The sequence below is a fragment of the Rana temporaria genome, chromosome 3 (genome assembly GCF_905171775.1).
Source record: "Rana temporaria chromosome 3, aRanTem1.1, whole genome shotgun sequence".
In the NCBI taxonomy this organism is placed as follows: Eukaryota; Metazoa; Chordata; class Amphibia; order Anura; family Ranidae; genus Rana; species Rana temporaria.
This window is the reverse complement of record NC_053491.1, coordinates 104,938,228-104,953,940: the sequence shown is the minus strand read 5'-3', so window position 1 is coordinate 104,953,940 and position 15,713 is coordinate 104,938,228. Positions and strand designations below refer to the sequence as shown.

The 15,713-nt window shown below is 45.6% G+C and overlaps 1 protein-coding gene across 2 annotated transcripts in view; it reads left to right on the top strand.

Annotated features, from left to right (window-relative positions):
- The window catches only part of LOC120931587 (protein tyrosine phosphatase domain-containing protein 1-like), a 63,592-nt gene extending 48,572 nt beyond the window's left edge, over window positions 1–15,020 (top strand). For both annotated transcript variants that reach the window (XM_040343172.1, XM_040343173.1), the window contains 2 exons: window positions 10,173–10,283; window positions 14,545–15,020. In XM_040343172.1, the coding sequence (XP_040199106.1) occupies window positions 10,173–10,283; window positions 14,545–14,712 (279 nt within the window). In that variant the 3' untranslated portion in view covers window positions 14,713–15,020. The remainder of the gene's footprint in view (window positions 1–10,172; window positions 10,284–14,544) is intronic.
- Window positions 15,021–15,713: the final 693 nt, after the last annotated feature.

The following is a 15,713-nucleotide window of genomic DNA, read 5'->3' as shown; positions in this document are numbered from 1 at the left end:
TGGCCACGTCACCTGGCCACGTCACCTGGCCACGTCACCTGCCATGTCACCTGGCCACGTTACCTGCCACAAGTTGTGGATTGTCCACTTGCCATGTCACCTGGCCACGTCACCTGCCACGTCACCTGGCCACGTCACCTGCCACAAGTTGTGGATTGTCCACTGGCCACGTCACCTGCCACGTCAACTGGCCACGTCAATTGCCACAAGTTGTGGATTGTCCACTGGCCACGTCACCTGGCCACGTCACCTGCCACATCACCTGGCCACGTCACTTACCACAAGTTGTGGATTGTCCACTTGCCACGTCACCTGCTTCAAGTTGTGTATTGTCCACTTGCCATGTCATCTGCCATGTCACCTGGCCACGCCACCTGCCACAAGTTGTGGATTGTCCACTGGCCACGTCACCTGGCCACGTCACCTGCCACAAGTTGTGGATTGTCCACTTGCCATGTCACCTGGCCACGTCACCTGCCACGTCACCTGGCCACGTCACCTGCCACATCACCTGGCCACGTCACCTGCCACAAGTTGTGGAATGTCCACTGGCCACGTCACCTGCCACGTCAACTGGCCACGTCACCTGCCACAAGTTGTGGATTGTCCACTTGCCACGTCACCTGCCTCAAGTTGTGTATTGTCCACTTGCCACGTCATCTGCCATGTCACCTGGCCACGCCACCTGCCACAAGTTGTGGATTGTCCACTGGCCACGTCACCTGGCCACGTCACCTGCCACGTCACCTGGCCACGTCACCTGCCACAAGTTGTGGATTGTCCACTGGCCACGTCACCTGCCACGTCAACTGGCCACGTCAATTGCCACAAGTTGTGGATTGTCCACTGGCCACGTCACCTGGCCACGTCACCTGCCACATCACCTGGCCACGTCACTTACCACAAGTTGTGGATTGTCCACTTGCCACGTCACCTGCTTCAAGTTGTGTATTGTCCACTTGCCATGTCATCTGCCATGTCACCTGGCCACGCCACCTGCCACAAGTTGTGGATTGTCCACTGGCCACGTCACCTGGCCACGTCACCTGCCACAAGTTGTGGATTGTCCACTTGCCATGTCACCTGGCCACGTCACCTGCCACGTCACCTGGCCACGTCACCTGCCACATCACCTGGCCACGTCACCTGCCACAAGTTGTGGAATGTCCACTGGCCACGTCACCTGCCACGTCAACTGGCCACGTCACCTGCCACAAGTTGTGGATTGTCCACTTGCCACGTCACTTGCCTCAAGTTGTGTATTGTCCACTTGCCACGTCATCTGCCACGTCACCTGGCCACGCCACCTGCCACAAGTTGTGGATTGTCCACTGGCCACGTCACCTGGCCACGTCACCTGCCACAAGTTGTGGATTGTCCACTTGCCATGTCACCTGGCCACGTCACCTTCCACGTCACCTGCCACATCACCTGGCCACGTCACCTGCCACGTCAACTGGCCATGTCACCTGCCACAAGTTGTGGATTGTCCACTTGCCACATCACCTGACCACGACACCTGCCACAAGTTGTGGATTGTCCACTTGTCACGTCACCTGCCACAAGTGGATTATCCACTTGCCAAATCACCTGGCCACGTCACCTGCCACAAGTTGTGGATTGTCCACTGGCCACGTCACCTGGCCACGTCACCTGCCACAAGTTGTGGATTGTCCACTTGCAATGTCACCTGCCACATCACCTGCCACATCACCTGGCCACGTCACCTGCCACATCACCTGGCCACGTCACCTGCCACGTCAACTGGCCATGTCACCTGCCACAAGTTGTGGATTGTCAACTTGCCACGTCACTGGGGCACAGTGGCTGCATTTGATGGGGCACAGTGGCTGCATTTGATGGGACAAAGTGGCTGCATTTGATTGGGCACAGTGACTGCATTTGATTGGGCACAGTGACTGCATTTGATGGGGCACAGTGGCTGCATTTGATGGGGCACAGTGGCTGCATTTGATGTGGCACAGTGGCTGCATTTGATGGGGCACAGTGGCTGCATTTGATGGGGCACAGTGGCTGCATTTGATGGGGCACAGTGGCTGCATTTGATGGGGCACAGTGGCTGCATTTGATGGGACAAAGTGGCTGCATTTGATGGGGCACAGTGGCTGCATTTGATGGGGCACAGTGGCTGCATTTGATGGGGCACAGTGGCTGCATTTGATGGGGCACAGTGGCTGCATTTGATGGGGCACAATGGCTGCATTTGATGGGACAAAGTGGCTGCATTTGATGGGGCACAACGGCTGCATTTGATGGGACAAAGTGGCTGCATTTGATTAGCACAGTGCCTGCATTTAATGGGGCACAGTGGCTGCATATAATGGGGCACAGTGGCTGCATTTGATGGGGCACAGTGGCTGCATTTGATGGGGCACAGTGCCTGCATTTAATGGGGCACAGTGGCTGCATATAATGGGGCACAGTGGCTGCATTTGATGGGGCACAGTGGCTGCATATAATGGGGCACAGTGGCTGCATTTGATGTTTTTGTTCAGTTTGATTGCTTCCCCCCAAAAAAATGTTGAGCACCAGTGTGAGCCAAAAGGCTTGCACTCACAGATACTCCACTGAAAAGTTATCAATTCTCATGTCACTTTTCAGAGGCATTTGACAGACAGTAAGGAGGTGATGCCTAATTTCCTCCCTGCCTGTTTTAACCTCAGCCAGTCCCTCCAGATATTTCACTTTGTACTCCACCTTATTTTCATTACTCTTTATAGGTATTAGATGTTCTCTCACCTTATTCTTTGCACATCTAATACATAATGAGAGTTCTGGAAATAAGGTGGAGTTCAAAGTGAATTTCTAAACCTAAGTTGAGAACCCCTTTCAGAAGATTTGAGGATATTATTAAACTCCGAGACTGGTGGACTTAGGCCATCATAAATAGATTGAAATTCTGCCAGTTCAGCAGAAATTTCAATCTATCAATGTGCAGACTGGTTATACAGACTCCGATCTATCAACTGACTTCAGTACAACAATGGGAAATGTCGAACGATTTCTCTCTGTTCCAGCAATGTGGAGTGATTTCTCTCTCTGTGCCACAAATGTGGAGCAGTCTCTCTATCTCTGCCACAAATGTGGAGCAGTCTCACTCTCTGTGCCACAAATGTGGAGCAGTCTCTCTCTCTGTGCGGGCATTCCATCATTAACCCCTGCCGCGTGCCCCCCCCCCCCCCGGGCTGCTCCCCCCCCCCCCCCGGGCTGCTCAGTCTAAAATGCCCGGGCCTATTTTTTGTCCCAGTCCGGGCCTGATGGAGAGGCACACACTGCAAGATGCTTGAAGTCCAGTGTGAAGTTTCCACAGTCTGTGTTGATTTGGGGAGCCATGTCATCCGCTGGTGTTGGTCCACTGTGCTTCATTAAGTCCAGGGTCAATGCAGCCGTTTTCCAGGAGATTTTGGAGCACTTCATGCTTCCTTCTGCAGACGAGCTCTATGGGGATGCTGACTTTATTTTCCAGCAGCACTTGGCACCTGCCTACACTGCCAAAATCTGGTTCAATGACCGAATGATTACTGTGCTTGATTGGCCAGCAAACTCGCCTGACCTGAACCCCATAGAGAATCTTTAGGGCATTGCCAAGAGAAAGATGAGAGACATGAGACCGAACAATGCAGAAGAGCTGAAGGCCGCTATTTAAGCTTCCTGGTCTTCCATAACACCTCAGAAGTGCCACAAGCTGATAGTTTCCATGCCACGCCGCATTGAGGCAGTAATTGCTGCTAAAGGGGCCCAAACCAAGTACTGAGTACATATGCATGCTTATACTTTTCAGAGGTCCGATATTGTTCTATGTACAATCCTTGTTTTATTGATTGCATGTAATATTTTAATTTTCGGAGATTGTGGATTTGGGGTTTTCATGAGCTGTAAACCATAATCATCACAATTATGACAAATCACGTCTTGAACTATCTTGCTTTGTTTGTAATGAGTCTATCTTGTATATTAGTTTCACCTTTTACGTTGCATTAGTGAAATAAATGAACTTTTGTATGATATTCAAATTTTCCGAGTTTCACCTGTATAAAGAAAAAGCGCATTTTCACTACAAAATATAAACCTCTGTTATAAGAAGCTTGCATGCTCCCGATACTTAACCAACTTAGTATGTGGAAAAACACATCACCCCCATCCCTTCATTGTGAGCATAACGCACACCTGATCCCTGCATTCTGAGCGTAACACAATCCTGATCCCTGCATTCTGAGGGAAACACACTCCTGATTCCTGTATTGTGAGCATAACGCACTCCTGATCCCTACATTCTGAGCGTAACGCACTCCTAAATCCTGCATTCTGAGCACAACGCACTCCTTAACACTGCATTCTGAGCGTAACGCACTCCTAAATCCTGCATTCTTAGTGTAACGCACTCCTAAATCCTGCATTCTGAGCACAACGCACTCCTTAACACTGCATTCTGAGTGTAACGCACTCCTAAATCCTGCATTCTGAGCACAACGCACTCCTTAACACTGCACTCTTTTTATAATACTGTTTTTGGTGTCCACTGCATTTGTGCTCTATTTTGGGGTTAACAATGTATCATCACCCACAGTAGATCACAAAAGCATTGAGTTTTGAACACTATGCAGGAAACACACATGAAACATGCCTTTATGGCTTCACATTCTGGTGTGAACCGGCCCTAACAAGAGGACACTGTGCCCAGTGATCTTTGACTTCATTATTGTTGTTTTAAAGCGGGGGTTCACCCTTAGAGGGCACTTTTCCCCCTTAGATTCCTGCTCGTTATTACTAGGGGAATCGGCTATTTATTTAAAAATATGAGCAGTACTTACCCGTTTACGAGATGCATCCTCTCCGTCGCTTCCGGGTATGGGCTTCGGGAATGGGCGTTCCTTCTTGATTGACAGTCTTCCGAGAGGCTTCCGACGGTCGCATCCATCGCGTCACGATTTTCCGAAAGAAGCCGAACGTCGGTGCGCAGGCGCAGTATAGAGCCGCACCGACGTTCGGCTTCTTTCGGCTACGAGTGACGCGATGGATGCGACCGTCGGAAGCCTCTCGGAAGGCTGTCACTCAAGAAGGAACGCCCGCTCCCGAAGACCCATACCCGGAAGCGACGGAAGAAGATGCAGCTCGAAAACGGGTAAGTACAGCTCATATTTTAATACAAATAGCCGATTCCCCTAGACCGAACGAGCAGGAAGCTAAGGGGAGAAACAATTTTTTTTTAAAAATGGGTGAACTCCCGCTTTAAGTAGATCTCCATCTCTCTAAGGTTGCCTACCCCTGCTATAGAGTGTCACTTTGACTGTTGGGGCCACTGACATTACATCCAAGTCACCAAACTCATTCTGCACTTCATTCATAACGTCTCCAAAATGGGGAGGTAGAGTCATCAACATTTTGCTATGCAGGCCCATGAAATATAGATACATCGTTGTATTTATTTCCCTTGTGAAGATAGCCAGTGTTCTCAAATAATTACCAAGGACATCTTGCTGAAGAAGCAAGGATCCTGATAATCAGGGCTCAAGTCCTGCGGGAATGCGTGGGAACGGAGTCCCTGCACTTTTTTCACAGCAGGAACGCAGTTCCCTTTGCAGGACTAGAGCAGCCGAGAGCAGCCGAGCCAATCCTTCACTAAGCCGCGATGCCCAGCTCGAGTCACTGTCAGGGGCAGGCGAACCTTAGTAATCCTTTATGTTACTGGCCGCTTCCTGTATATGGATTCATCAGGTAGTGTAAAAACAATTCCTCGATACCGCAATGTCTCCTGGGAGCTTTTGTCATTGTTCCCAGGAGACATTGCGGAGGTCTGCCGCGAGTTATTGCGGGATTTAGAAAGAACTTGCTTAAAGTTCGAAAGGATAGGAAAAAAAAAACATGCGGTTTAGTAATTATGCATATGAGCGTATCATTTTTTTTTTTTTTTTTGGTGGGGGTGTGGATCTTGGGTGGGAGTTCCCACACTTTTTTCCCCAGGACTTGACCCCTGTTGATAATGCAATTTCCCAGTTGCTTCCTTCCTCGCTGTGCACAAGGTGCTATTTGGGTTTTCCCTTTCAGGAGAAATGTGACACACTGAAATTAAAAACAGCTGCAGTGCCAACTTTTTTCCAGTAAAGAGGAAATAAACAGTGCCAAAGGTTTCAGCCTGTAGGCTTTCCACTAAATAATGAGAAGAGCGTAGGAACAAAATAGGAGCACTTACAGTTAAGAAAATTCCACTTTTTTTCGTGCTGCAGTGTTGAATGTTCCGTCTTTTTTTTTTGCATATACTATATGTATATTTAGGAACAATTAAAATAATCTTATGAAAAAAAATGAGGGCTTGTTTGCACCAACCACCGCGGTATACCATTGATTTTTTTCTTTAAACTTAATCACATTTTAATCACCAGGGGGTTGCAATGGGATGTACTGCATTACATAATGCTGAGTTGAAAAAAGTAGTACATGTCCTACTTTTATTCAGTACACACCATTGCAGTGCAGCAGTGAACTCATAAGACTCAAGGCAAATTGCTTTATTTTAATAAAAGCTGCATATGTAAAAAGATTGATAATTGCTTTTGAAGTTATATTAACATGTTAAAGCTTTTATGAGATTTTAGTGATTGGGTTTTCATATACTTTAGAAATTTAGAAATTGCACATAAAGTGATAGCTCCCCCCAGTGGCAAATCAACAAACATATATTAAAATGACTATTTTTTTTTTTATTTTACCATAAAATCAGGCATTGTAGCGCGAGCTACAGTATGCCTGTCCCGAATTTTTTACCCCCGTACTCACCTTGTTCTCGTAGATTGAAGATACCGGGGAATGGGCGTGCCTATGGAGACGGAGGATGATTGACGGCCGGCTCTGGCGCGTCACGCTTCTCCGGAAATAGCCGAAATAGGCTTGGTCTTCACGACGCGTGCGCATAGCCTGTGCGCAGGCGCCGTGAAGAGCCGAGACCTACTCCGGCTGTCTTCGGGGAGAGTGACGTGCCAGGGCCGGCCATCAATCATCCTCCCTCTCCATAGGCACGCCCATTCCCCGCGGGAGCCGAAAAATACGATCTCCGATTACAAGGTGAGTCCGGGGTTAAAAAAATCGGGACAGGCATACTGTAGCTCGCGCTACAATGCCTGTCTCGATGGTAAAATGTGTCAGGGGGGGTGAACTACCGCTTTAAAGGATAATCACTTTCGTGGGGGAAAAAAATTGCAAATAAAGAAAAAATTATATAGCACATATATTTGCGACACTAATCATATTGTGATTGAATGTTATTAAAAATTACCTTTCCTGTTCATCCTGCAGCCACTGTAATTTTCTGAGAATGCAATGCAATATGGCTACATGAAGTTGTTCTGTGCACAGAATGTGTACTGACCACTTCCAATAAACATAATTTTAATGCTTGTGTGATTGGCTCACCAATTTTCCCAGAAGTCTGCCTAAGATACAAGTCAGAATTCAGGCATCCCCTGCAACAAAAATGTAATTTTCAGAGAGAGACTTTTAATAGGAGCACGTCTTCAGGGATGCAGGCCCAGCAGATTTCCTCATTAATGCCCTGCAGCTGCACACCTGACAGTTAATTATGAAACCACTGCCATTAGACCCACTCAAAACAGAGACAAGGGGCTCTTTCACACGGGAGGCCCGTTCAGGTCCGCCTGACAGTTTTTCAGGCAGACCTGAACGGGTGCTCTGTGCTCCTCTATGGAGCCGCGGATGTCAGCGGTGACATGCCTGCTGACATCTGACCCGCTCCGATCCGCCAAAGTGTGTTGGAGGAAAAACATACTTTTCCATCTGTCTGGCGGATCTGATGAACACGGACAGACGTTCCATGTTCATCCGATCCCCCCATAGGGGAGAGCGGAGAAAAGACAGGGTGGTCCCTGCACAGTGTGCGGGGACCGCCCTGTCATCCATCGGCTCAGCGGAGATCAACGGAGCGATCCCCACTGAGCAAGCGGAGGTTCATGGGGCGGATCATTACTGACCCGCCCCGTGTGAAAGTGGCCAAACACACATGGATTTCTTCAGAATAACAAAAGGTAGGAATTTGCAACAAAGTTTGTTAAAATCCTTGCAATGTACAGAGATCACCCAGAGGGGAATGTTTTTTTTTCTCAACAAAGGTGGAGTTACACTTTAACTGTGTCTGGACACCACAAAATGAAACTGATATTTAAATCATTTTTATTATTCAACGCAAACTCACCCATCCATTCATGTCTTCATGTCTTATTTTGTTGAAAATTCACTTTGAAAAACACCCACCTAGCATTTCTAGCCACAGCCCTCTTGTGTAAGGGAAGATGATTTATGTAGTATTTACTTCTTGGAAATTCATCTGCCCTAAGGCCAAGCATGCAGCCAGGTGTGTGCTTGGCTGAGGAAGTCCCTCATCCCTCTTCAGATGCTTAAAAAAATGCCTATAAAGACTCCTGGGATGTATGACATGATTTTGGTCTAGGCCAAAAACCAAGAAGCAAGTGGAGAAATCATTTTTTTTTAAAAACAAGTAAATATAATATACCTTCCTATCCATTTACTAAAATAGTTCATGTTGATTGAGAGAGCTTAATTTAACTTTAACAAGCAGTAACAGGTCATTCTTCTAGCTGCTTGCAATGTGAAGTTATTCTTTCTGAAAATTCTCAAAGATCACAATAAAGACTGTCCAGTTTCTCCAGGTTATTCTAACAGCTTAGAAGCTCCTACTGGTTGTTTACATTAGAAGGATGACAGGCTGTTGTCATAGAAAAAAAGCTAAGATTTTAGTGCTTCTGTTGTAAATTTTGAGATTAATTTCTCCAACATGCCTATAGCTACAAAGATGAATGAGGGCTTATTTTAAACTGCTTGTTTAGAATATGCAAATGCTTTACTGTGAATAGACTGGGTGCAGATTCAGTTTAGTAATATAGTAGAGATAGTTTTCTGACACAGATGTGGGTGGGGCCAGTTTATTGATATCCAAGATGGAGTAAAGGCACATGTTGGTACTGTGGCACTGTTATTATTTGGTAAAATAGAAGTAACACATACTTTTGGTGGGCAGCAGCAAAGTGCTTGCTTAGCAATCCCAAAACATTATGGCATACAGTCTTAGTAATACAAGCAATTTGGGTACAACAGCCTGTAGCAGCATTAGCGGTACTTTAACATAGGTCCAGTACTTGGCATTTCACTTTAACAATGCTTACATTACTGGGGAAGCAACTGAGTGAAGAGGGTGGCAGATAGGCAGAGCAGGGGTGTAGGCTGACTGACAGAGTTCTTTGTCCCAGGATAGCAAAGAAAGACGCAGTATTCGTGTTCTGTCCCTCCTCATCAGTAACCTCTCCCTGGCGCTAAGTGCACTGTCCCTCACCAGCATGGATCCTGCCCCAACTTTAGCCACTTTGCAAATGCGCGCTAACTATAGTGGGACAATATTATTTATTTGCGCTACTCTGGCGAAAGATGGCCATGGAGGTAATCTTGTGTTGCCCGGTGTAATTGGACAGCTGCTCTCCTGATGACACCTACGGAAATTTCAGAAGTACAAAGTTCCTCTCATCCTCCGTTCTCTCTGTACAGCGGCCAGCAACACAACGCCACCTAGAGAGCGGAGGATAAACTGCACCTGCCTACACACACATTCACAAACACTGCATACCTTCTACCCACCACTAACAACACATCCCTCCCCAGCCACCTTAAAATTTTGCCCACACCCCTTTCAGTTCACAATGCATCCCTTCCCGTTGCAGTGCAATCCTACCCAGAAACTTCCTCCTTACATATCCATGACTTTTCTCCCATTTATCTCACCACTTTCTCATAACGCGTCCCAACCCAGTCAGCTTACCTCCACCCTACACACAATGCATTGCTCCTTGGCCACCCCACCACCATTCTCACACCGAATCTCTCCCGCCCTTTCCCTCCATGACTCCCTAACCCCCCTTCACAGTGCTTCCCTTCCTGGCCACATCAGTCCCCATACATCCAGCAATAACTCTGTGCTCCCAGTACACCCCTCCCACCATCCAGCATTAGTTCCTGGTCCAAAGTCCCTGTCCATGACCACCTCCTTCACTCCATCAGCATTAAATAGTGTCCTCTACATTGCCTCTTGCTAGATCATATAATAAAACAATTTTTATGTTTGTGTATTGCAGAGCCAGGGGGAGATATTATGTTGTCTTCTGCAGTGTGTTAGCAAACTTTCTTCCCTGCCATGTACCCTGGAAGAGATGGTGTTAATGAGACTTATCAGAGCATTGACAAAGGTAGGTTAAGTAACCCCTGAATGCTGCAAGAGTTTTTGCAAACAAAATATCCTATCAGCTACTTCTATTTATTGCAGTAAAAATGCTAAGGGCTCTATAGCTATGGATAATTGTTTAGCGTTCTGGACAATTCTCATTATCAAAAAAAAAAAAGTCAATTATTTCCATTTAACAGTAATTACTGCATAGTTTTGATACATACCATCAGAAAGCCCAACATTCACTCCAAACTAGTATTACAGAAGCACCCTGTAAACTTTTTTTTATTAAAATAGTACCATCCACAGTGTGTTAATTGTTTACCCCAGCCTCTCAGGGTATGTGAATGAGGTGAGAGACTGTGGAAAACCATTAGTGCACTGTGCATCATGAAACTTCTTGGATGAATTGGATTTTATATCTTTATGCACATGCAATTTATTCTATGAACTGTGGTTCTCGGATTGGACATTATGGGCCAGATTCTCAAAAGCGTTACGACGGCGCCATTTGCGCCGTCGTAAGTCCTAATCTGGCCCAGGGTATCTATGCGACTGATTCTTAGAATCAGTTACGCATAGATACCCATTAGATCTGATAGGCGTAAGGCTCTTACGCTGTCAGATCTTAAATGCAATTTTTTTTCCCGTCGCTAGGTGTCGCATCGTCGTTTTCCCCCGTCGTCTATGCAAATTAGCTAGTTAAGCGAGATTCCCAAACATACGCGCGGACGACGCAGTGATTTTACGACGTTTCCGTAAGCGTAAACTTGCCCCTGCTATAATGAGGGGCAAGTTTACGTAGGTCCGTCGTATGCCATGTTAAGTATGGCGTCGGGTCAGCGTCGGCTTTTTCCGTCGTTTACGTCGTTTTCGTAAGTCGTTCGCGAATACGACTTTACATCAATGACGCTCACGTTGGCGTCATTGACGTTTTCCATCGTGAGCTGGAGCATGCGCACTGGGCTATTTTTCCGCCCGGCGCATGCGCAGGGGCGCGCTTAATTTAAATACAAGCCGCCCCCTTTGAATTACGCGGCCTTACGCCGGGCCAATTACACTACGCCGATGCAAATTACGGAGCAAGTGCTTGGAGAATACGGCACTTGCTCCAGTAATTTGGGGCGGCGTAGTGTAAATGGCTTACGCTACGCCGCCGCAGATTCTACAAGAATCTGGCCCTAAGATTATATATCATCTGAACTAATTGTCACTTTTTAGCGCTCATTTTCACTTTTTGCGCTTTATTGCACTTTACCTTTGGAAAATACTGTCCTTGCACCTATTTGAACAGCTTTTTTGCACATAATTGTTGATATACATGTCCGTTGAAGATTTTCTTTCTTCTATTATGTACTATAGTTTATGATTGATCATGTCTGAAGCTTGCATCATATGAAGCTTGGACATTCAACTAGTAATATGTATTGAACATGTGAACAGAAGACAGATATAGTAGAGTGTGCCTTGACAGTAAAGGGTAACACATGAACCTCAAGCCATAAGCTTGACTGATGATCTGTCTGAGCCACAGAGAAATGGTGGAACGAGAAGCAGGTTCCCCTTTACGTGCACCATTAGAAATGACAAAGACAGAGTCAGTCTTTCTAAGGGAAGAAATTGCTTTGAGATAAACATGCTCAGGTCAATCTACATCCAGACAATAAAGGGAACATTTTCTGATGTACTGGGACTGGACAGGGGGATGGAAACACAATGTCTTCCTTGAAGTGCAAGGCCACCTCCCCCCTAGGAAGGAGGCTCTAGGCTTTAATATGACCTTGTCCTTGTGTAAGACAAGAAAAGTTTATTTTTGGTTGCCAGTTCAGACACATGCCCCATAGAGGTGATTGCGACAAGATATACACCCTTGTGAGAGTGGATCCTGATTTGGAGGTGACTGAAGTAAAACTGGGCAAAGGGGACTGCCTCATAACAAACTGCAAATAGGCTCCAGGAGTCTCATAGAGAAAGAATAAATTGGTTGACTCATGGACTGAAGTGTGAGTCTGGAAGGGGAGAGCCTGATGTATTTTTGTGGGAAAAGAAGTCTGGCTAGAGCTGGGTCTAGATTTAAAGCCAATTATTCCAAGTGATGAGTCAACTCCAACACAGACTTCTGAAGGTTTAGGAACCACCTGAACCTATTTAGGTTCTTCATTGTCCACACTACATTGTTGGACAGAACCTTTTTTCCGATAGGCCCCTCAACTGGAAGTCATATAGACACCCCACAATGGGGATGCACTGGGAGTATAACTAGTCAAGCATGGGGCTAGAACATTGGTAAAAAAATTGAGGGGCAGATTAAAGGAAAACAGGAACATGCAAATATGCTTCTTTGATGTCTACAGAAACCAGAAAGTCTTTCTGATGAAGAAAAGCTATGACAGACCTGGTGGATTCCATGCATAATATTTGAGACCCAATGCCCCCTTTGGCTTTGGAACTAAAAAGATTGAAATAAAATCCCTGAGACCTTTCCAACACAGAAACTAAGATATAAACCTATTGCTCCAGAAGACCTACAAGGGCCACATGGATGTCAGCTAATCTGCATGGTGACAATGGAAGGCTGGAAGGCATAAAACAGGGGGGAAGTCTGAAGTTTGTAGCCAGAGGAAACAACCCCCCCATTAGGTGTCTTCAAAGGCTAAAAGACAATCCCGCACTTTGGAAAAAAGGGGCCTCTTTATACTGAATAGGACTCTAGGTAAACATAATATACATTTCTATCTATTTACTAAGGCTAGTATCATAAGGATTTAAAATAGCTGCTGTTTATTGAGAGAGTTCATTTTTGCTTTAAGTAGAAAGGAATAAAGGAATCCTGACTGTGCTGGGATGGATGTGCTTCCATGCCTAGTGGGGTTAGTTTGAAATTGGAATGCAGAGGGACTGGCAGGATATCCAGGCATTTCACACAAATGAAGCAATGCAAAGAGAACAGGATACTTTTTAATACATGTACATTGTAACACAGATACAAATTAAAAAAATGTAATCTTGGAGTAACACAATTTAAAGCAGAGTTCCAGCCTGGGGAAAAAAAAATAGTCATCAGCTACAAATACTGTAGCTGCTGACTTTTAATAGAAGGACACTTACCTGTCCAGGAATCTCGTTATGTCGGCACCCCAAGCTGAGCCATCCATCGGCTCCGGGTGCAGGCACTGGTATCTTCACTAGGGGGAAACAGGAAGTGAAGCCTTACGGCTTCATAGCCTGTTTCCTACTGCACGTGCGCGAGTCACACTGCGCTTTCTGAATGATCCACTGTCTTTTGGGACCTGTGTGTCTCCCAGAAGGCAGCGGGGGAAGGAGGAGGGGCCAGAAATTGTGCAGATCGCCGCATAACAATTGCTGCAATCTTATTCGAAAGTGGGAGTGGATACCTGGTTTTGACAGGTATTGGCTCCCCCCGATAGGTGCCAAATGTGGCAGCAGAGGGGGACGAAACATACAAGCAGAGCTTCCACTTTTGGCCGGAGCCCCGCTTTAAGCACCAAAGGATCCATGCACTATCTTCTCATAAACAATATTTCTTTATGTTGTTTTTCATGCTGATGTTACAATGTGTATATTCTGGAGCTCATATGTTGCAGTACCATAGATCAGGGGTCTCCAAACTGTGGCCTAAGGGCCGAATGTGGCCCTTTGTTAGCCTTTATTTGGCCCTTGGGGCACTGTACCTTCAACTGCCACCCCCATCAAATCATCACTGCATCTATTACCTTTTGTACCACTACCCCCTTCCTTTAGAATGTAAGCTCTATGAGAAGGGCCCTCTTGTCCCTTCTGTATTTAACTGTATTGTACTGTAATTGTGCTGTCCCCCCTCTACATTGTAAAGCGCTATGTAAACTGTTAGCACTATACAAATCGTGTATAATAATATTAATAACTAACACCAATGATGGGGCATTGCTTTCTTTCACTGATGTTAAGGCATTTTCTGCTCACACTGGCCACAATCTGCCCCCCCTCCCCCATAAAAGCATGAAGGACAGTAAACTGGCCCTTTGTTCAAAAAGTTTGGGGACCAAGGTCATACATCACCAGTAGGTGAAAACTAAATTCAAAACACTTGGCCTAGGGAAAACAGGCGTACTGGATTTGAACAATTATTTGGACATTCCAAGAGAATCCCTTTAAAGTCATGGATAAAATAGATGTAATTATTGGTTCCCAACCTGCAGGGCAGTGTTGACCAGTCTCCTAAATCAAGCCAGTCGTTCCTGTGTCTCTCTTATGTTTAACATTGTATTTATTTCCTTTCACAGCAGCCACCTGATATGCCACATTTGCCTCCAGTACTGATCCTGCAGCTTCGCTCTATTGTACAAGAGATAAGAGCTCAGGGAGTCATGTCCCGGGCACAACGCAAAGCAACAGATACAGCAAAACATGGACAGCAAAATACAGAGAAGAGTGAAGGAAAGAGCAGTTAATAGTGACCTGTATAGTAGTGTAGTGCTTGTGCACAAATCACAAGAATTGTGTATTTATATTTAACAAAGACTGCAAGCATTTGTATGTACTATATGTTTACATTTTCTTGATAATACGGTGCATGGGATATAAACCGGATATGGCCTCATTTATCACCAGTAACAACGCATGTATTGCCCCACCACTCGGTCTTGTAATTGTGTGCAAAATCATAAATTGCATGTTGTTAATCAGTAGCATCAACAGCAGCAGTTGCTTTTTAGAAGAAAAAAATTGAAGAAAAAAGTCCCACTTCCATTAACGTGTTCTGTTTCCCAACATTTTGAGATGGGAATGAGGGACGCCTACTAACAAACGTATTTAGGCATAGGACACGCCACCTTAAAGGAGAATTAACCCAAAAAAAGGTTAATTAAATCAGCAAGGATTTTTTTTTTACCACTACCTTTCCTTTGTATTATCTTTTAAAATGTACAAATGCAGCAATTTAGAAATTGGATGAAAGGTTTAGCACGGAAAACACTTTTTGATAGATAAAAAGTGAATTTTATATACGGTACATCTATATGGATCAGACCAAAATGAGGGACAAATGGGGGGGAAAGAGGGACAGAGGGACATTGCTCCAAATCAGGGACAGTCCCTCAAAATCAGGAACAGTTGGAAGCTATGCAGACGCCATGATAGCTGCTGGAGGGAGGATTGTGCTCTCTCCTCCCTTCAATAACAGACTACTGTGGGTAGGGATGAGCCGAACACCCCCCCATTCGGTTCGCACCAGAACCTTCGAACGGACCGACCGCTCGCGCGAACATTTAGAACCCCATTGACGTCTATGTGACTCGAACGTTCGAATTCAAAAGTGCTAATTTTAAAGCCTAATATGCAAGTTATTGTTGTAAAACATCTTTGAGAACCCGGTCTTGCCCCAGGGAACATGTATCAATGGAAAAAAAGTTTTAAAAACGGTTGTTTTTTCTGAAGCAGTGATTTAAATGAT